This window comes from Lolium rigidum, chromosome 7 (assembly GCF_022539505.1).
Source record: "Lolium rigidum isolate FL_2022 chromosome 7, APGP_CSIRO_Lrig_0.1, whole genome shotgun sequence".
Classification (NCBI taxonomy): domain Eukaryota; kingdom Viridiplantae; phylum Streptophyta; class Magnoliopsida; order Poales; family Poaceae; genus Lolium; species Lolium rigidum.
Genome location: NC_061514.1, coordinates 134,496,630 through 134,518,936, shown reverse-complemented (window position 1 = coordinate 134,518,936; position 22,307 = coordinate 134,496,630). Strand labels below are relative to the sequence as shown.

The window sequence follows — 22,307 nt, the reverse complement described above, 5'->3', positions numbered from 1 at the left end:
TTAGAGAATGAATGTTCAAAGTATCGTTTGCCATGCCACGTGTGGTGTGCGTATGTAGTCTTGGAAGGTATCAGGAATTAAGTCGTGCCGAACAACTGACCTCTCTCAGCAACTCTGATAGCGCGTTCTACTGAAGATGTCACGGACAGTGATGTGGCTCCTGATCCTTCTACCAGATTGAGTGGATAGGATACATGTGCAAGTTGTGGTGGATAATCAAAATAGGGGTAGACTTTTTCTATATATACATGTTGATTTCAAATGTTGCATCATGTACGCTTATAGAAATGTCATCATATAAATTCCAATTGCAACAACCAAACAACAAAGGCAAAACTGTATCAACAAGGCTCAAGGAATATGACTAATGAAGAAAAACGACAGGTCCATCAGATCTTAGATCAATTATGATCTATTACCTCAGTTCCAAAATATAAGCCTTTTTAGGAAGCTAAGGCTTATATTTCAGAGGTAGTAAAACAAAAACAGACGTCACAAACCTCTGGTTCAACCTAAGCAGAGCATCACTCGCTTCAGTGTTCATTTGATTGCACGAATTGCCGTGATAAGAAGGAAATGAAACAGAAAAGGCAAACTCGGTAACCAGAAGACAATCCCAGAAGCGTATTAAGTACTGGCTGAGATTCCTTTCCAGCCAAAACACAATCTAGTCATACAGTATTATGTAACCATGCATGATTAATACTACGCCTTAAGAGTAGAAAAAGTAACTGGTGCCAGGACATCAGTGCTCCAGGTGGAAAACACATTCAGTTAAACGCTGCAGTTTGCTTGCATCGAGCTTCTGGTTCGTCTGCGGCTTTTGTTTTGTGACGGTAAGCATCTTGGCTGCCGCATCCAGACTCCAACCATTTTGCACGGCATCTGCATTGAGGAAAAAGGAAACAATTGTCATCAGCTGCACTGAAATAAGCAAAAGCAGCTGTTCAACAATATATATATAATTGAAAAACACGTGCATAACTATTTTATATGTGTGATATCGATCAAGGAAAAGAACTGTGCAATAATATAATTGAATAACTAATCAAGTAAAATTGGAATGGTAACACAGGATGCACTAGACAATTCAAGTGTAACTGCAAACACAAATGTAGTTGGTTGCATCCAACATGACCACTGACACTGCACAGTGGTTCTTAACGGCAAGTTGACATGGATATCTTGAAATAATACCTCTCACTATTTTGTATAAAAATCCAAGACTATTTGTGTAGGCATAAACTATTATATTCTATCACTTCAGAAAAAAAATTACTCCTAACTATGTTTCTAAAAGAAGATTTTAACTACAAATATATAAATAATGATTGGGGCCCACCAATGGCTCAGAAATTTGGGTAACAAAAAAATCAGCACTGCTTAATTGATCCTCTAAAGTGAACTTGACTTCTCTAGAACATCCTCATTCTAAACGATAATGTGGTAAGCAAACAACATTGTGAATGTCCAATGCCCAATTAAGGAAGAAATGTGGACAGCACTTTTGATAGCCTGAAATGGAATTTAGTTGCCATACACGAAATATTTCGACTCTGTTAACTTCAGCCAGCATGTCAAGGGCAATGTATTAAATGCAACCTTATAGCACAAGAACATTATGCCGGCATAAAATTAAGGAGGCATCCATTATTCACTTCATGTCCAAAGATTGGCACTTGAAGATTTACCGCCAGATAAGGTCCCAGGGCCCAGGTAACATGTCAGAGTGAAAGAGGTGGTAAATGATAAAGTGCCAATCCTTGGGGTCGTAAATCCAAATCTACCAATATTTTAAATGGGGAGCAGAGCACTTGTGCATCCAAATAAATCATAATCATATCACTATCAAAAGGAACGTAAAATATATACACAGTAGATGGTTAAATAGTAGATGGATGGAGAGAATAAGAATGGTCTGTTGTTATCGTAATGTAAGTTAGATATCAGAAGGTTAGGACTTCTGAAAGAGGTAACTGGATCTGGGCCACCTGGCCAGTAATATGTGTTCAGAGAGAAGTACTCAAATAAAATATGAAGGAAGGTAGCCATCTCAATATGCTCAGTTTTGATGGTGCAGCTAATGACACGCTCCTCAAGGATAGCAACACTCAATAGACAACTAAACTAACCTTTTGTAAGAAATCACCTCACTCGGTAACAAAATTAGTGTTTGTTTTACGTATGAGGGTAACACTTCATACGGAAAGATCTATTCTAAGATGAAGAAATGCAGTGTGCATGCTTCAAACAAAACAAGTAACTGAACATGTTAGAATGCTCAATAGGTAAAAAAAATACTTGGAAGTTCGCTATTAACTAGCAGGTTCTCAAAACATACAGTTAGTGATGAGGTCTAAGACTCCGTGTGTGGCCCGATCTCGCGGTTGACCCGAAATCCAAAGGGGAAGGAGAGGGAGAGCGCGAAGAACACGAAGAACACGAAGAACACGAGGAACTCACGCACGCACACCAACCCGATACAATCGATACTTACCCCCGTGGCTCGATGGACCACGCCAATAGAATCAACCCGGGAGAGACGCGAGGTAGAATCCCGGAGCGGAGAGATTGGTGAGGGAGATGAATCTAGGAGTGGGAGAGAGAGTGGGTAGCACTAGAATCTCACACACCAAATCCAATCATCCAACAAGGGTAGCCTTGATACAAAGGGGATGAAACCCTAGGGAGACAAAGCTCAAATCCATGTCTAAGCCTAAATCTTGTCTAAAGAGGTAAGGGGGCGACCGGGGTGCTTATATAGGCATACAAGGCAGCTCGGGTCGAACGGGTACAAGTTGGTAGGGTCAAACCCGTGAAATCCGGTCACGGGGCCGGTTGGACCGGAGTGCGGGACCGGCCCATCCGGTCCAAACCGGATCCTGGACCGGACGGTGGACCGGGCGGGGCTTCGGGAGCCCCGGGATTGCTTCCGGATGGCACCGGTCGACGTTCCGGTCAAAACCGGCCAGGCCGGTCAGGAGCCCGGTCAGACCGGGCCTGTGACCGGGTGGTCCGGTCAGGAGCCCGGTCAGACCGGCCCTGGGACCGGCCGGCCTTCCTCCTCTCGCCTCTTCTTCCTCTTCCCTCCTTCCTTCATTCTTCTTCTTCTCTCTTCCTTGCACCATGGGGGTTCCTTCTCTCCGGTTCCTCGATGACTCTTGTACCTAATGACATGTAACACACCGACATGAGGTAGCATTCCATCCAAGGTATTGACGAGGTCGAGTGTCGAGAGGAAGGAGTTCACCTTGACATATATGGCGGGGGTTTGTGTTGTTGGTCCACTTGGGGGACTCCTTGGCCATGGTGTAGCGTCGATGATAGGCGGGGCTGCACTTGTTGGTCTTGAGGCGTAGGTGTCCAAAGGCCACCCCGCATCATCTCCCCCCCCCCTTGGGGAAGAGTCGTCCTCGACTCTTGTTCCTCCTCAACGATGATGTGGGCCATGACGGTGCTCCCATGTAGTAATGGATGGACAAAGTCGCGGTCGAAGAAGAACTTGGGGAAAAACAACTTGCAAATGGAAAGCTTGTGGATGCCAATTTGGTGATCGGCGAACAAGAGGCTTTCAATTAAATATGAAGCGTCAAGTCGTTTCTCCAAGAGGCATTTGGCAAAAATGGGAACCAAAAGAGTGTCGATGTATCCAAAATTTGGTAGGGAAAAAATTTGTGCATGTAAGAGTTGTAAAGTGTCAAAAATGTGTGGTGTAGCATTGTCCCAAACAAGTGGAACAAACAAAAGGCAAGTGTCGGCGGCAAAATTTGGGGCAAAATTGTTATGTGCAATGGCAAAGCGATGGAGACTTCGAACTTGGGAGAGTATGGTTGGCTTAAGCCGAGTATGAGTGTCCTCAAGTGTGAAAGAATCCATTGCAATTGCCAAAGATGAAATGAGAAATCCAAAGAAGAGCAACTTTTTGTGTGACATGTGGCACAAGATGCATAAGGTGTCTCTCACATGTATGACATGGTCCTTGAGATTCTCGGAGTGTATGATGATAACATCAAGGCATACAACAATCATTGTGCCAACAAGATGTTTCAAGATATGTTGCATAAGAGGCAAAAGGGGTGACGAGGAGTTGGACCAAACCGGAAACTCGACAAGGCAAGTCGTAAACACATGAGGGCGAAGGCTTGTGGGAACATACTCTTTGGTGTGATTCCCGCGGGGTAGGTCCTTGTTGGGGTAGCTTTCAATTGCGCGTTTCGTGAGCTCATGCTCCGTGGCGGTGGAAGTTGTCGTGCGGGTACCTATACACACAATAGAGAGAACAAAAAGCGTGTGTGCATGGTAGAGGAACACATCATCCATCATGATGTTCCATGACTTGTGCACATCACCATTAGTGTCAATCAAGATAGTATGAAATGCATGGCGATGGTGCATATGGCAAGAAGGTGCATTCATGGCATGTGGTAACTCATGATCATCAACAAGTGAGAAGGCTATGGGGGCCATCTCGTGGACAATGAAATAAGCATTCTTGCATACTAAGCATAAGAAAGAGCAATTGTTCACAATCTTGGATGCAAGGATCATGGAATGGTGTAAACATTTGGGGCAAAGCATGCGGAACATGTTATCATCGTTGTCGACAACCCTATGGAAAGAGCTAGTGTTCATCAAGGGTGTCACAACACAAGCATGATCATTATGGCAAGCAAGCGGGGAAAAAGTGAAACTCTCATAGCATGGCATGGTCATGGTATCACAAGCAATCAAGTCCACATGATCAACAATGTTATCAAGCAAAGCATCACATGGGAAAGTGAAAGTAGCATGTGAAGTAGCAAATGTATCATCAAGATCATGCATGCACTCATAAGTCATCATGTCCACTAGTGGGATCATGACATCATCAACACCTATGTTGTTACCTTTGGAGGCCGACTCATTTGAGGTAGGTGTTGTGGAAGTAGGAGGATCCATGTGGTCGACATGTCCGTCTTGGAGCAAGCATGGTGAGATATCATCATCTTCATGCACCATTGTGGTGACCCGGCATACCACTGCATGGTGTAGTATGCAAGTCTGATATAACACCAATGAAACACCGTTCCACTAGTATTATATCGCTCAGAGTGGTACAACAGAAACATATGCGGGTCCAAGGCATGTCTATAGAATTACAACATTGACTCGTTACATAAGATCATCACAGCCTCCTACTTTACAATGAGGTAAAACCGCAAATAACTCCGGAAGAACGACTCGTAGACTAGTCTTATCACGAACTCTATTTGTAGAGTATTTAACTAGCTACGAGAGGCTATGAATAGATTCTAGCTAAATAGGAGCTAAGTTTAGGAAGCTAGTTCCTTTCTATTGCTAATCTAGGTTTCTCCTTGTTGGATGTGGTATCCGCCTCTTCGACGGGTTCCTGTCCCTTGAAGTAGTTGTTGACTCCTCGGTCTTCGTGTTGCACTGTAGATCCTCCTTCGGTGCCTCCATATCTAAGCAGGGGATTTAAGAGTGGGATGAATACGAGCGTACTCAACAAGTTCATTATAGGAAAGAGGTGTTCAATGCACTAGCTACAGCATTAGACCAAAAAGTCTAATACCAATGCAGGTTTTCATAACCATTTCTTCAAAAGGTTGCTTTTATTCAGAAGAACTATGTCCGTCAGCCTTCACTAGGTTTACTAGAACTTCATGGAGTTCCTTTCCGGCCGCGTTCGCGAGTTCCATATCCGGAACAAGGAGTGACGAGTCACGGTTCTTTACACTCTGCAGAGGTGTGTTGCTTTACCCATAAGAGATCTTAACCTTGGTGCCAACCGAGTCTAGTTCTCGTCCACACTTCCTTTGGTGTGAGGCCCGGTATAAGGTCTAGCCAATCATGTTCCTCCGCTACCTCGAACACCCACCCTTTGTTGCATACCCCGACCCTGGGTCCTCGCCGGTCCCATTATTCCCACTCACGGGTGGACCCCGACCACGACAACAGTTTGGGACTCGTTAACCAAACTCCTTCGCCGGTAGCTGCAACCCATCATAGACCGCAATACCGTGGGGACTTAAGGCTTCCCCAGCCAACCGCTTGTTCTTCGAGCGACAAGTGTCTACGGACTATGCCGTGGGGACTTAAGGCTTCCCCAGCCAACCGCTTGCCCTGACAGATACAAGTGTCTACGGTAAAGCGCATCCGTTGATGAACGAGATGTGGAAACACTTTTGACTACTCCGTCCCACTCCGGATCTTATGGTTAACACGGGTATTACGGCACAAGAATCACTGGACGACATTTGTTGTTTAATCCTAGATGGATATAAACCCTTGCAATGGAACCTCCACCATATCAACACAATCCATGGTTCCATTGCCCACCACATAGTCATATTCATAGTTATGAAAGTAGTGGTTTTGGTTTTTATGCAATAGTGATAATTATAGTACTTTGCAAGTAATTTGATAAAGATACTCAAATGACATGAGCAAGTGATGAACTTGCCTTTCTTGGCTGCAAGATTATGCAGACAAGGTCTTCGATACGTAATAACTCCAAATTCTGAAATAGCATCATCGTCCGGTAAGGACTATGTTTAAAAGATTGCCAAGGATGCAATAATGCATAAGTATGAGATGCAATCGTTCTAAACGTAACCTAACCCCGATGATTTAGGATCAGTGAGTTGTAATGATTGGTTTAGGGTGTGTTGCACTTTTAGAGTGATTCACAAACAAAGTTCTTATTCAGGTGTGTTTACTTGGTATCCTAAACATGTGCTGCAATATATCATAATAATAGCATTAATAGCACACAACAATAACATTTGGTAAAATCCTAACATGTAATGAATAGTGGTTGGTTTTAGCACTCTATGGCATGGTTAATGATTATTTATTATATACTCCAAAAGAATAACTTTTGAAGAACATGTTCTTTAATAAAGAACAAGTATGATAATTAGGGTTGTGGGGTTCTATGGTTTACTATGGTTTCCACTGCTTCTGGAGTAAGTAGTAGATGGATCCAAACAAGATTGGATTCATCAACACCTAGGGCTTGTAAGGTTGAGTTAAGCCTGGCGTTCTAAGCAATTATTCATACAAGGTTGCTATCAAGATTGGTTCATCTTGTTGGTGATATCTAGCTAGGGTTTATAGGTCCTTATAAGCATGGTTGATGATGATTCTTTATTTACTTCAAAAGAATAACTTTGGAAGAACATACTTCTTAAATAATAAGAAGTATAATTAAGGTTGAGGTTGTCTTGTATTAGCTATTGGATCTCTAAGTAGAGAATGGTTGGTTCCTAAATAGGATGGTTCACAAGTATCTCACACTAGTAGGGTTTAGTGGAACAGGGTTATGTAATGTCAAATAGTAGGTATGGTTGCTATTAGGGTTCATCACAATGGTGTGATGCTAAATAGGATAAATAAGGATGATGGCTTTGGTAATAGGATCTAGGGTTTACACTTGGTTGACCCTACTTGATCATTTAAGTCTGATGAGGCTGAACACATGGGATGCTAATTAGTAGTGATATGGTTCCCATATTTTATGTGGTCATGGTAAACATTTAGTAGCTACTATGGTTCTATGATTGAAAGGAACTATTATGATCACATGCTCCAACCTAAGGTTTAGGTTAGAAGCAATTTAGGATTCATATGTAATAATGGAGCTAGGGTTCCTGATGATATTAGGGTTTTAGGGATTATATGAAATGATGAGGTTATCACTTTATTTATAATGGAACTAGGGTTTCCTAATTACCCTATAATTATTGGATTAATAACTTCATTATAAGGTTGAAGTTATTAATAACTTAGAAATAAAAATAATATTGAATTTGGCTTTTTATTATTTTTGTAATGAATTAATAATTAAGATAATTATTAATTAAGGTTTAAAATCCTCCTAATAAGGATTTAATAAGTTAATAGTAAAGGAAAATTAATTTTAATGTTTTCCTTATTTACTTACTGGTTTTTATTTATTTTATGAAGTTTTTCCTAATTTCTGAATTTTCATTGTATTTTGAGTTAAAGGAAAAGGCTTAATTGACAAGTAATAAATAATTGAACTTATATTAAAAATATAAATTTCATTTTATATTTTTATTGGATAGATTTTTCTTTTATAAGAATTTTGATATCTCATTTGTATTTTTCTGAGTTTTTATGAATTTTATAAATTTATTTGAACTTGCAGCAATTTATGAATTTGAAATTAGAAAGAAATGCTAAAGCTACACGGACAGAATACCCACACGATCAATGGCTCGGTGGGGCTTAGCCACGCTGGCCGCCACATGGTGCCGATGTGGCAACCATGTGCTCTGCCGGCGGCCAGTGGTGGATGGCGCCGGCGATACAGGGTTCCCGCGGGGATGTGCGTAGGCTCAAACGAACGAGGGCGTCAAGACGAATTGATTGGTGGTGGCGCCGCTCCGATTCGGTCACCGGAGCGTGCCCGGCGACGAGGTGCTGCGGCGGCACATACGGGCTAGCGACGCGGGGCTCTACGGCATGCAATCGAGCTCAGCGATCAGGCTAGGGAGATCAGTAGCTCACCAGGAGGACGTAGGGCGTGACGGCGTGGGCGGAGATGGCCTGGTTCGCCGTATTGGGCCACCACCGGCGTCGGAGAAGATGGCCATGCGTGGTCGCTTGCGGGCGTTTCGGCTCGATTCCTCGCGCATGGTGACCATGTCGAGGACGGCGGTCCCGATGGTGGTCACGGCGAGGCTAGGGGTGGCCTCCATCGACGGCGATGGTCGAGGTCCGGGCAGGCTAGGGTTTCGATTTGGGCGGAAATTGGGCGAAGAGAGGGAAAATGGAGGTTCTCTACGCCTTTTATAGGTGCTCCTGCGTGTGCTGGCGGTCAGCAATGGCGGCGACGACCGCGGGACGTGGCTCTGGCCATCGCGGTGGCGAGCTCCCGCGCGTCCAGGACGAAGACGAAGGCGAGGACGTCTCCTTCGTGTTTATCCTCGCGAAGAGGTACTTGGGCCGTAATGGGCTGTGCTGGGCTGGTGCAGTTGGGCCAGTAGTTGGGCTGTGCTAGTGGGTTGCTCGGCCAGGTAAGTCTCTTCTCTCTTTTTCTTTTCTGTTTTTATTTTTCTGTTTTATAATTCTGTTTTGAGTTCAGATTTGAATTCCTTTCTATTTTGCAGATCTTGCTTATTTGCATCATACAAAGATTAGTACAAGGTACTGCAGATACTTGAAAGATTATTGTGGTGTATTATAAAATTCAATAGGAATACTAGAGCATTGATTTATTAATTACTATTGGGATTTGAATTAAATAACCACATATGCATTAGTTTGAATATTGCCCTTGGAAATATCCAAATTACTTTCCCAATGGTTGTTGATCTTACTTAATGATATATAGAGTTTTATTTGGTTTTATCTTGCAAGAAACAATTCCAAAGTAATGTTTATTTATGAATTTCAAATAAGAGAGTGATTTGGATGGCATAATTTAATGTGCTAAAATGTCACTAGGGACTTGATCTCTCATTTGAGATTGTTGCTCACTTACACATGAATTTATGTGAGCACTTGCTTGTTAAGGCCTTGTGAGGTTCATCTTAATTTCTATTTCAAGTTTAATACTTGGACTATTATTTTAATAACACCTTGGAATACTTAGAGTAGGTATTACTCTCATCAGGATTTGGTCTTGGTCATAATGATAAGTGGTTGATCACCACTTATGGGTTTTAATTATAAAATGTAGCACAGGGTTTCTTATGTTCATGAATTCAAGCATAAGATATTATTGAGGTTGCAATTCTGGTTATAGAGATGGGATGACATCATATTGCATGTGCTAGGGTTAATCTCCCCTAACCAAGATAATATGGTTACTTTCTTAATTGCTTACGTGCTCATTTAATTACTAAGGATTTGAGAATTGGTTTTATCTTCTACCAATTAACTACAATTATTACCCTTAATTTATCATTAAGTTAACTACATTGGTTATAGTTCTTTTTATAGTTAACTTTGGTCTTATGGATGAATGTTTCTCACCATATTAAATATGGAGTTTTACTCTAAGGTTTTCTTAGGTTCTTTGTTTTATGAAATATAGGTATGGTAGGATTCTACTTATGATCACCAAATGGTTCACAAGTAAAAGATAAGATATAAACCTAGGGTTGCTTACTAGTTATCTTCCTATAATTTCATGTGGGAATGAAATCTACTTATTCTAGTAGGGTTTAACTTATCCTCACATACATCAAGAGCATGATCATAGTTAGACATGATCCACTTGTTCTTGATATCACTACCTCAAATTCTTTAGGGTTTATGATCATTACACAATTTTATAATGATCAAGGTTGGACTTCCTAAGGTATCTCTGATGAATTTGATTTCTCACTCCCAAGATTAAGTGTTGTCTTGATCAACTAGATATAGACTTTCTTTTATAGTTTCTTGAATAGACATAGTTATGGTTTACTCAATAATTTATATCCCAGGAGATTACCTGAGATAATTACTTAGGGTTTTACTCAAGGAATGATGGTTTAACCATTTGGATATTTGAATAAATCTCTCCCTTGAATCCAAGTGTTTTCTCAACTAACTTGCGTGTAACACCAGATCTTGAGCTCTCTTATATAGGAATGATTATTCTAAGCATGTGGTCTGCCTAAGAATTCTACCTTTGCTATCTTTTGTAGCTTGTTCTTCAGGAATTCTGATAAACCTACATCTTGTGGCATGCCTCCACCTCCTAGCTGCTTCATCTTGATCCTAACTATTTTATGGAGTAGCTCTATGTGTTGGTCTTCTTGCATCATGGTGCAAGATGATGAGATGAATGAGGTAGAGGGTTCCTTTTATAGGCTTGGGCATGCTCTAATATCATGACACATAGGTGGATGACTCTTGTTTTAATTTGATGAGTAAGGTGCTTGGTTGTCATGCTCTTATCCATAGTAATCCTTTAAGCATGAGGTGGCATTGCTTAGGATGCAAGCTATGTAGATATTTTCATCCTATGTGGCATGGGTATTATCCTCTCTTGTGATTTGTTTTTGGAGAGCCAAGTGGCTTTTGTTACTAATTGTCTTATGAATGATCTTATGCTTATGGTTGAGTCACTATATCATATGTGATTGTATTTATATTATAATTGGGATCAAAATGTCAAGAATAAGAATTATACCCCAATTTTGAATGATGATGTTTAATTTCACCAAGGCATGATCATATGAGTTTCAAAGTACTCATAGTTTATTTTATTCAAATAGTTTGAACTATATTTCGTAATGTAAACGAATTTAGTTTTGTAATATTCCACATATTTAATAAGTTATGATTAAAATAAGAATGGGTGACTTTTATGCACTTAGGTCCTTGTGTTTTACCATATTTGGTAATTAGTTTTAAAGTGAATTCAATTATATCCCAAGTGTAGTTTCTTAACTTTTAAGTATAAATAACTTAGAGTTTGATTATTAGTTCCATTTGATCTAACCCCTTAGATCAAATCATCTCTACCCAAAACAAAGTTTTGGCAAAGTCACATTGAGGTTTATAGCGCTTGACGTGATGAGCTACTTCAATTCCACCAAGGTCAAGTGAAACTTCAGTTACTGTGACTGTTTTTCTTTAAAGCGCGAAAATTCCCCAGATTTTCTATGCATGAATGCAATGCACACATCTGTTTCCTCTATTTTTGTAACCCCAATACCTGGGATATTACAACCATGTACATCGTCTCCATGAGCGGGAACTCGTCCTCCGTGTAACCTAGTGCAACATAAGAAGACACAAACGAGGGAGAGGTTAATGTGTTAGCAAACAGGATGTCCTCCATGGACCTATCATCTACCTCTCTCAACTCACTTTGTGTATCACTCATGTCCTCCAAATGGAAGCACTCAAACTCACATATGGGGTGGAAGTCACTCAACTCACTATCACTCTCGCTCAAGTGGGCTAAGTGGCTCTCATGCTCACATGGGGTTGGTACCAACTCATCAATCAAGCATATAGGAGTAGGCTCGACTTTCTCATCTCCATGCGCCTCCTTGGTTGAAGGGAAATTCCCATGCTCAACCATCTCAACTCCATGCGCCTCCGTAGGTGAAGGGAGAATCCCATGCTCACCATGCTCAACTCCATGCGCCTCCGTAGGTGAAGGGAGAATCCCATGCTCACCATGCTCAACTCCCTCGCCTCCTAAGTCGTCCTCAAGTGGTGGCATCTTGGAGACTTGTGTATTGAGCTCGTCGAAGTAGAGCTTCTTGGCGCTTGGCGTTGTGCATTGCCATGCCATGTGACCCTTGGCCTTGCACACCTCACATAGGAGATTGGGACATTCCCGTGGAGGGTGGCCTTGTTGCTTGCACTTGTAGCATCGGAGTCCATAGGCATGTGACGAGGTAGGGGCCATTGTGGTGGTGGCACAAGAGGTGGAAGTCGCCTCATGAGGAAGGTATGCGCGATGTGCACTTGCCGTCCTTGTAGTGGTGGACACCCTATGATGGTGTTTGTCGTCTTCATGTCGAGGATCTCGTCTTCGTGCATCATCACCATGGCTTGAGTGGTGTCGTCGAAGATCCGTGGAAGATGTTGGTCGATGGCGCTCATGGGGTGGCTTGTGTCGGCGATGATCATGGGGTGACATATGTCGATGGTAGCCATGCGACGGTGGTGGTCGACGACGATCATGAGAAGGTGTATGTCGATGACGATCCTTGACATGCCTAGAGGATAGCTCATGTGGCTTGGCATGTTGCTTGTGGCGCCTGATACGTCTCCGACGTATCGATAATTTCTTATGTTCCATACCATATTATTGATGATTCCTACATGTTATATGCACACTTTATGTCATATTCGTGCATTTTCTGGAACTAACCTATAAACAAGATGCCGAAGTGCCGATTCTTGTTGTTTTCTGCTGTTTTTGGTTTCAGAAATCCTAGTAACGAAATATTCTCGGAATTGGACGAAATCAAGTCCCAGGGTCCTATTTTGCCACGAACCTTCCAGAAGACCGAAGAGCACACGAAGTGGGGCCACGAGGGGCCACCACCATAGGGCGGCGCGGCCCAGGGCATGGCCGCGCCGACCTGTGGCGTGGGGCCCTCGTCAGCCCCCCGACTCTGCCCTTCCGCCTACTTAAAGCCTCCGTCGCGAAAACCCTGATGCGAAAAACCACGATACGGAAAACCTTCCAGAGACGCCGCCGCCGCCGATCCCATCTCGGGGGATTCTGGAGATCTCCTCCGGCACCCTGCCGGAGAGGGGATTCATCTCCCGGAGGACTCTACACCGCCATGGTCGCCTCCGGAGTGATGAGTGAGTAGTTCACCCCTGGACTATGGGTCCATAGCGAGTAGCTAGATGGTTGTCTTCTCCTCATTGTGCTTCATTGTTGGATCTTGTGAGCTGCCTAACATGATCAAGATCATCTATCCGTAATACTCTATGTTGTGTTTGTCGGGATCCGATGGATAGAGAATACCATGTTATGTTAATTATCAAGTTATTACATATGTGTTGTTTATGATCTTGCATGCTCTCCGTTATTAGTAGAGGCTCTGGCCAAGTTTTTGCTCTTAACTCCAAGAGGGAGTATTTATGCTCGATAGTGGGTTCATGCCCGCATTGACACCGGGACGAGTGACGAAAGTTCTAAGGTTGTGTTGTCTTGTTGCCACTAGGGATAAAACATTGATGCTATGTCCAGAGGATGTAGTTATTGATTACATTACGCACCATACTTAATGCAATTGTCACGTTGATTAGCAACTTAATACTCGGAGGGGTTCGGATGATAACTCTGAAGGTGGACTTTTTAGGCATAGATGCGGTTGGATGGCGGTCTATGTACTTTGTCGTAATGCCCAATTAAATCTCACTATATTTATCATGACATGTATGTGCATTGTTATGCCCTCTCTATTTGTCAATTGCCCGACCGTAATTTGTTCACCCAACATGCTTTTATCTTATGGGAGAGACACCTCTAGTGAACTGTGGACCCCGGTCCATTCTTTAATACTCGAAATACAAATCTGTTCGCAATACTTGTTTTACTGTTTTCTCTGCAAACAATCATCTTCCACACAATACGGTTAATCCTTTGTTACAGCAAGCCGGTGAGATTGACAACCTCACTTGTTTCGTTGCGGCAAAGTACTTTGGTTGTGTTGTGCGGGTTCCACGTTGGCGCCGGAATCCCTGGTGTTGCGCCGCACTACATCCCGCCGCCATCAACCTTCAACGTGCTTCTTGGCTCCTCCTGGTTCGATAAACCTTGGTTTCTTTCGAGGGAAAACTTGCTGCTGTGCGCATCATACCTTCCTCTTGGGGTTCCCAACGAACGTGTGAGTTACACGCCATCAAGCTCTTTTTCTGGTGCCGTTGCCGGGGAGATCAAGACACGCTGCAAGGGGAGTCTCCACTTCTCAATCTCTTTACTTTGTTTTTGTCTTGCTTTATTTTATTTACTACTTTGTTTGCTGCACTTATATCAAAACACAAAAAAAAATTAGTTGCTAGCTTTACTTTATTTACTGTCTTGTTTGCCATATTAAAAACACAAAAAAAATTAGTTTACTTGCATTTACTTTATCTAGTTTGCTTTATTTACTACTGTTAAAATGAGCAATCCTGAAGTTGAAGTTCGTTCATTTAAGCAACAAGGGGGAGAATGTTTAAAAGATGCTTGGTATAGAATTAGTGATGCCCATAATAGGTGCACTAAGAAACACTCCACCACTATCCTACTCAGGAATTTTTATGTTGGTATCTCTAGCTGGAATAGATATGTTCTTGATTGTCTCGCCGGAGGTAACTTTCTAGGTGCTCCCGCTTTAGAAGCTAGTTGCATTATCGAGAGTTTATTTGGAACACCGCCTGTTAATGAAATTAAAATTGAAACCTCCCTTGAGGATGTTATGAAAAAATTGGAAACCATAGAGAAAAATTTTAGTGTTGAAACTAAGTTGGAGATGTTACTTGTTAAAACTGATAAACTTGATAAATCCTTAGAAGGAATTGATGAAAGAATTAGTGTCCTAGGAACTTGTGTTGACTATGATAATCAAATTAATAGGATTGGCGAACTTGAAAAAGCTATGGGAACCTTGAGTTCAACCTTTTCATCTTTACAGCTTAGAGAGAAAGCTTATGTGGGAAAGGAGCAAAAGTTTATGTATGCCTCTAAAGTGCCTAAACCAAAGAAATATTATTATAGGCCTAAAATTGACAAAGCCCTTAGTACCACTACAAATGGGGGAGCTTATGACATCAATGCTCCATCCTTTGATAATACTTGATATACACTTTCCGCGCCTAGCTGAAAGGCGTTAAAGAAAAGCGCTTATGGGAGACAACCCATGTTTTTACTACAGTATTTTTGTTTTATATTTGTGTCTTGGAAGTTGTTTACTACTGTAGCAACCTCTCCTTATCTTATTTTTGAGTTTTGTTGTGCCAAGTAAAGTCTTTGATAGTAAAGTAAGTACTAGATTTGGATTACTGCGCAGTTCCAGATTTCTTTGCTTGTCACGAATCTGGGTCTATCTCCCTGTAGGTAGCTCAGAAAATTAAGCCAATTTACGTGCATGATCCTCAGATATGTACGCAACTTTCATTCAATTTGGGAATTTTCATTTGAGCAAGTCTGGTGGTCTAATAAAATCCATCTTTACGGACTGTTCTGTTTTGACAGATTCTGCCTTTTGTTTCGCATTGCCTCTTTTGCTATGTTGGATGAATTTCTTTGATCCATTAATGTCCAGTAGCTTTATGCAATGTCCAGAAGTGTTAAGAATGATTGTGTCACCTCTGAACATGTGAATTTTTATCATGCACTAACCCTCTAATGAGTTGTTTCGAGTTTGGTGTGGAGGAAGTTTTCAAGGATCAAGAGAGGAGTATGATGCAATATGATCAAGGAGAGTGAAAGCTCTAAGCTTGGGGATGCCCCGGTGGTTCACCCCTGCATATTCTAAGAAGACTCAAGCGTCTAAGCTTGGGGATGCCCAAGGCATCCCCTTCTTCATCGACAACATTATCGAGTTCCTCCCCTGAAACTATATTTTTATTCCGTCACATCTTATGCACTTTGCTTGGAGCGTCGGTTTGTTTTTGTTTTTGTTTTGTTTGAATCAAATGGATCCTAGCATTCACTTTGTGGGAAAGAGACACGCTCCGCTGTAGCATATGGACAAGTATGTCCTTAGGTTCTACTCATAGTATTCATGGTGAAGTTTCTTCTTCGTTAAATTGTTATATGGTTGGAATTAGAAAATACTACATGTAGTAATTCTAAAATGTCTTGAATAATTTGATACTTGGCAATTGTTGTGCTCATGTTTAAGCTCTTGCATCATATACTTTGCACCCATTAATGAAGAAACACTTAGAGCTTGCTAATTTGGTTTGCATATTTGGTTTCTCTAGAGTCTAGATAATATCTAGTATTGAGTTTTGAACAACAAGGAAGACGGTGTAGAGTCTTATAATGTTTACAATATGTCTTTTATGTGAGTTTTGCTGCACCGTTCATCCTTGTGTTTGTTTCAAATAACCTTGCTAGCCTAAACCTTGTATCGAGAGGGACTACTTCTCATGCATCCAAAATACTTGAGCCAACCACTATGCCATTTGTGTCCACCATACCTACCTACTACATGGTATTTATCCGCCATTCCAAAGTAAATTGCTTGAGTGCTACCTTTAAAATTCCATCATTCACCTTTGCAATATATAGCTCATGGGACAAATAGCTTAAAAACTATTGTGGTATTGAATATGTACTTATGCACTTTATCTCTTATTAAGTTGCTTGTTGTGCGATAACCATGTTTCGGGGACGCCATCAACTATTCTTTGTTGAATATCATGTGAGTTGCTATGCATGTCCGTCTTGTCCGAAGTAAGAGAGATCTACCACCTTAATGGTTGGAGCATGCATATTGTTAGAGAAGAACATTGGGCCGCTAACTAAAGCCATGATTCATGGTGGAAGTTTCAGTTTTGGACATATATCCTCAATCTCATATGAGAATAATAATTGTTGTCACATGCTTATGCATTAAAGAGGAGTCCATTATCCGTTGTCCATGTTGTCCCGGTATGGATGTCTAAGTTGAGAATAATCAAAAGCGAGAAATCCAAAATGCGAGCTTTCTCCTTAGACCTTTGTACGAGCGGCATGGAGGTACCCCATTGTGACACTTGGTTAAAACATGTGCATTGCAAAGATCCGGTAGTCCAAGCTAATTAGGACAAGGTGCGGGCACTATTAGTATACTATGCATGAGGCTTGCAACTTGTAAGATATAATTTTCATAACTCATATGCTTTATTACTACCGTTGACAAAATTGTTTCATGTTTTCAAAATAAAAGCTCTAGCACAAATATAGCAATCAATGCTTTCCTCTTTGAAGGACCATTCTTTTTTACTTTTATGTTGAGTCGAGTTCACCTATCTCTCTCCACCTCAAGAAGCAAACACTTGTGTGAACTGTGCATTGATTCCTACATACTTGCATATTGCACTTGTTATATTACTCAATGTTGACAATTATCCATGAGATATACATGTTACAAGTTGAAAGCAACCGCTGAAACTTAATCTTCCTTTGTGTTGCTTCAATGCCTTTACTTTGATTTATTGCTTTATGAGTTAACTCTTATGCAAGACTTATTGATGCTTGTCTTGAAGTAATATTCATGAAAAGTCTTTGCTTTATGATTCACTTGTTTACTCATGTCATTACCATTGTTTTGATCGCTGCATTCATTACATATGTTTACAAATAGTATGATCAAGGTTATGATGGCATGTCACTTCAGAAATTATCTTTGTTATCGTTTTACTTGCTCGGGACGAGCATAACTAAGCTTGGGGATGCTGATACGTCTCCGACGTATCGATAATTTCTTATGTTCCATGCCATATTATTGATGATTCCTACATGTTATATGCACACTTTATGTCATATTCGTGCATTTTCTGGAACTAACCTATTAACAAGATGCCGAAGTGCCAGTTGCTGTTTTTGAAAGATCGAGATGTCGCCTAGAGGGGGGGGTGAATAGGCAATTACAAACTCTTGCGGATTTGTCTTGTATGAATGCGGAATTAAACTATCGTTTAGTTTACAAGCACAAACCCTAAATATGCTAAGCTCAACTAAGTGTAACAATAGCAACTAGAGCTAAGCAAGATAGGCACAAGATATATGTAGCACAAGTGATAGCAAGATATATGTACTTCAAGCACGATGGCTATCACAAGGAAAGAGAGCTCGGGTATAGAAATAACCGAGGCACGCGGAGACGAGGATGTATTCCCGTGTTCCCTTGCTTTGCAACAAGGTACGTCACGTTTGGAGGAGTGGAGGTCCCACGAAGGATTCCCCGCGCCACGAAGGCTCACCCTATTCTCCGAACCACACCCACGAAGGATAATGGCCCTTTCCTTATGGTTAGCTTTTCCTCCGCTCCGGAGATGGCAAGCTCCACAACCACTTCACAAGCTCCACGAAGGAGAAGCCCGGGCCTCTTCACAATCTTCTTGAAGAGATCACCGGAGCACCAATCACCAAGCCAACTAGGAGGTCACCCTCCAAGAGTAACAAGCTCACGGTCTCTCACTCGAACAAATCGTGGTGGAGAGCTCAACACTATGCAATGATGCAAAGCAAGAACACCGGAGGTGTTCAAGTCCTTCACACTCAAATCCCACCAAAGCAACGAATGCTAGGATGAGATTGGAGAGGAAGAACAAGGGGGAAAGTCAACCAAAGACTCCAAGATCTAGATCCCAAGAGATTCCCTCACTTAGAGAAGAAACGGTTTGGTGGAAGTGTAGATCTAGATCTCCTCTCTCAAATCCTCAAATATGAGCAAGAATGGTTGGAGGAATCAAGGGGGAGAGCAAGTTCTTCAAATAGCAATAATGGAGGTGAGAGAATGGGAAGAACTTATTGTCTCAAGGTGGAAGAAAGGTATTTATAGTGGGGAAAGAAGAAATAACCGTTGGGGAAGAAACGGGGTGGAAACCGCATAAAAAACGCCTAAAAAAGTCGCCCAGCCGGTCAGCAGGCCGGCCGACCGGATCCTGGGCCGGAGAGGCCGGTGGCTCGTCCGGTCGGACCGGCCCACCGACCGGGAGCGGTGCACAGCGCGCTGGGCGGCCGATTTGCCACAGGCGCGCGGGGGGAGCAGCAGGCCGCGTGGGCCAAGGCGCGTGGAGGCGGCCCGGTCCGGATTCCGGTCGGACCGGAGGAGCAGCTGGCTGGGCCGGTCGCGGACCTGGCCCAAGACCGGTCACGGGCCGCGCGGGGGAGAGGCCGGCGCGTGGGCCGGTTGAAGTCCGGTCTGACCGGAGGGGGAGCTGGGCCAGGCTGGCGCGTGGGCCGGTGGCCGCCCGTTCGACCGGGTGGGCCGGCATGCGGTCCGGCAGGCCGGGCGGCAACCGGCCGCCTCCCCCCTTTTTTCTTTTCTTTTTCTTTTTCTTTTTCTCTTTTACCTTTTCTTTAATAACTATTGCTCCCGAACTCCGATTAACATGAAACCAATTTTTTTGGAAAGATAACAACAAATGCTATCCAATAGAAAGTGCAAACACAAGAAACTCGTAGGAGGGGATTTTATCATGAATATAAAAGGATAGAACCTTATATCATGAATAACCGGTAAAATCACCCAACCTCGAAAACGCAATAGAAGATGCATGCGAACTCCGTTTTCGATGAACTTGGACTTGTTGTAAAGCTAGCAACAAGCTCAAGAACCTCACATAGAGAAACACCAAGAAGCAATAAGGATATGCAAAGTATGCAAAGGATTGAGCTCCCTAGGACGATGTGATCAAGTTACTCAACCGAAAGCCCCTCTTAATAGTGCGGCTATCTATCCTATAATCTGGTCTCCCAACATCCACCTTGAGACCGGTAAAAGGAAAACCTAGCAAGGCCATACCTTTGCCTTGCGCATCCCGCTTGATCTTGATGATAACTCTTCAAGCTTCACTCAAGCCGGAATGCCTCACTTGACCAATGTTGCTTCGTGAAGACTCACAAATGCTCCCCCATACACTATGATGGGAAAGCTCCATTGATACACATCTTCATTAGTCCATTATCACCAAATGGATGGCAAGCTTCAAGCATGTGATTCACTTGAGATGCTCATCTTGAACTTGCCCAACTCAACCTTGTATCTTCACATACTCACATAAGATAGAGCATGGCTAATATTGAGTTCCACATAAGAACTCCATCTTCATTTCTTCTTATTGATCATATCACATATATATATCTTCATACCGATGATCTTGATGCCAATACACAAGGTATACCTTTATCTTCATGGCATCCATACTTGAATCCAACACATGGAGAGCAAGTAGTACCTATCGAATATTCCTTCATATAAACTCAATGAAAACATTAGTCCATAGGGGTTGTCATTAATTACCAAAACCACACATAGGGGCAATGTACCCTTACAATCTCCCCCATTTTGGTAATTGATGACAACCACAATAAGAGGGTTTATATAATAAATATTAGTGACAAGTACGCAACTTATCCGAGAATAAGTTGTATACAAGAGGTTGTATTTGATATGGTCAAGTAACACAAAGCAACTAGTCCATATCAAAACCGGCTCTACTCACACAACTACAACAAATGCAATGGATGTGAGTAGAACCAATATATATAGAGAAAACTCCCCCACAATGTATGCACGTGTGATGAACATGAATTCATTGCATACATTGTCAAGATTAACCTTTGGGATATTTTCCACTATATATATACAACCATGCAAGACATATAAATATGGAATGCATGAGAGGCAAAACACTTAAGCACAAACCAAGCTTAAGTATAAAACCATTCCCTTAAACCCTCTAAACTTCTCCCCCATTGGCATCGATTGTCAAAATGGGTGAAAAATTTAGAAGGCCAATATAATGTGAGTTCCTCCCCAAAGTGTGCACTTCTCATAATTTGAGTGGAATCAAGTGCACATATCCAATGATGAATACTTGAAGGAAGTCAAACTATATTGAGGATCAAAGATTGCAAAAAGATAACATGGTGAAATGAGCTTCAACAAGTAAAGCAAGCAATCAAAGATCCAATTGGACAAACAAGGATATCATGAGAAGAGAGATATAGTGCTTCTAAAAATAAGAAAGCTCCCCAAGGTTCGTGCACAATTGATAATGTTTGCATTTGAATACAATATGCACGAACATGGAATCCTCACTTCCTATATATCTTTTAGAACACAACTAAGATAAAGAGAGTATGCTTATCAAGAATAACTTGAGTCCAACAATTACGAGATATGAGTGCATGAAGAAAAACAAGTAAACCAAGCACTCATAAATGTTCTTTACCAACACCACTAAAAGCAAAAGGGTAAAAGATGGTTGGCAAGGAACAAGGATATCGAGTTGATGGATTAACGCTCTCATGTATATAAGTTTCTAAAGTGGACATAGTGATTCATAAAGAAACATGCACACACAAGAGGTTAACAAAAATAAATAAGACATGATATCCAAGATGAAGTCATAAAATATACCAAGGATGTTTGCTTAAAAAGCATATATAGCCTATGGCTCCAACTTTCACTTATGGTATATGAATGAGCTTCAACCAAGTTAAATCTCAAAAACATCACAACTAACAATAAGGGAAGTAAAGCTAGTTGGAGTGTTTTGAGAAAGGCAACAAGTATCATAAATATGGATTTATTTCGCAATTTCATCAATATTGCACATAAGAGCTCTTTGAGGAATTGATATGCAATAAATTGCTAGAGGGCATATTTGAGATAGGTGAATCATAAACATGATATATATATATATTCCTATCATATGCATCTTCTCAAATTACTCAAATGTACAATAAGAAGTTTTCTTCAAAAGGATTTTTCAAGAATCGCAATATTTTCGAAATAAAGAATTTCATGCCAAGATGCAACCTACAAGAGGTTGGATGCTATATGAGTATGCATGAATAAGATACTTGTTACCGAGATACCAATGGCATGATGTAGTAGATAAGAGTTCATCGATCATCCTAGCTTGACTCCAATTTTCATATGGTGACAACACCTTCCTTATAGATGAGACAAGCCTCCATTGCATCTCCAATGTACCTAAAACAACATTCAAGTACATCTTGGTCCCCAAACTTATTGGGTCCAAAAATGGTTAGACTAACCACAATACATAGGATACACTCCATATCAATATGTGCATATTTATAGATGAAATTTGAATTTCATGCACATCTTAGCCGTTTAGGATTTGATGGAGTATAC

At 41.6% G+C, this 22,307-nt stretch overlaps 1 protein-coding gene across 1 annotated transcript in view; it reads right to left on the bottom strand.

Moving 5' to 3' along the window:
- Nucleotides 1-513: 513 nt before the first annotated feature.
- Nucleotides 514-22,307, bottom strand: part of LOC124677302 (COP9 signalosome complex subunit 8-like) — a 35,416-nt gene continuing 13,622 nt past the window's right edge. Inside the window, exon 5 of the mRNA XM_047213306.1 lies at nt 514-885. Coding sequence (XP_047069262.1) covers nt 746-885 — 140 coding nt within the window. The 3' untranslated portion in view covers nt 514-745. The remainder of the gene's footprint in view (nt 886-22,307) is intronic.